At 75.7% G+C, this 837-nt stretch overlaps 1 protein-coding gene across 1 annotated transcript in view; it reads right to left on the reverse strand.

Moving 5' to 3' along the window:
* GRIA3 (glutamate ionotropic receptor AMPA type subunit 3) overlaps positions 1-72 on the reverse strand; it is a 154,888-nt gene extending 154,816 nt beyond the window's left edge. Inside the window, exon 1 of the mRNA XM_026089538.1 lies at positions 7-72. Coding sequence (XP_025945323.1) covers positions 7-72 — 66 coding nt within the window. The remainder of the gene's footprint in view (positions 1-6) is intronic.
* Between the last annotated feature and the right edge of the window lie 765 nt (positions 73-837).

The raw sequence follows: 837 nt of genomic DNA on the forward strand, positions 1-837 counted from the left end.
CAGGGCCGCTCCCGGCAGCGCGGCCAGCAGCAGCAGCAGCAGCAGCGGAGCCCGCGGCGCGCGCTGCCCCATCTTCTCCGGCCGCGGCGGTTCGGTGCCTAGAGCGAGGCGGGCGGCGCGGGCATGGGCGCAGCGGCGGGCGCGGGGCAGCGGCGGCGCCGGCAGCGAGGAGGAGGAGGACGCCCCCCGCCTGCCTCCCCGTCTTCTTTTTTTCCTCTCTCCTCTCCCAATCCCTCTCCGCTCGTCTTCACCCCAGGCTGGGAGGGCTCATTGGCTGCGCCGTTGCCCGGCTCCCCCCGTCTCCGCGCCCCCCCGGCGCAGGGACTTCCCCCAAAGATGGTGGGTAGCGGCGCGGCGGCAGCACTCCGCGCCGCCGAGGCTGCTCCGCCCGGGCCGGGCGGGGCGGGGGAGATCGATCAAACTTGGCGTGAGGCGGGCGGGCGGGCGGCGCTGGCGGCCGCGGCGGCGCGGCTCCCCCTGAGGGGAGGGAGGGGAGGGGAGAGGCCCCGGGGCACGGAGCCCCCGCCAGGGGCTGCCCCGCTCGCGTCCCCCCGCGCGGAGGCTCCCGCATCCGCCCGCCCGCGGCGCCTCCAGGCGAAGGGAGCCGAGGACCCCGCGCGGGGAACGTCAGGCCTCTCCAAACCTCCTCTGAAGGAAGAACCCCAGTAAAGTCTCCCCGTTTCATCTGTTTCACTGGAAACGACAGGCAGGGAGTCTCTCAGATGCCGTGTTGCCCCAGCAGTCACGCGCGGGGCGGCCTGGGTGACCGCCGCGGGGGCAGACAGGCCGTGGGTGCTAGCGCGTCGGCGAGCGTCGCCGCTGCCCACCTCTCGGCCG

Source organism: Apteryx rowi, unplaced genomic scaffold (assembly GCF_003343035.1).
Source record: "Apteryx rowi isolate R43461 unplaced genomic scaffold, aptRow1 scaffold_82, whole genome shotgun sequence".
Classification (NCBI taxonomy): domain Eukaryota; kingdom Metazoa; phylum Chordata; class Aves; order Apterygiformes; family Apterygidae; genus Apteryx; species Apteryx rowi.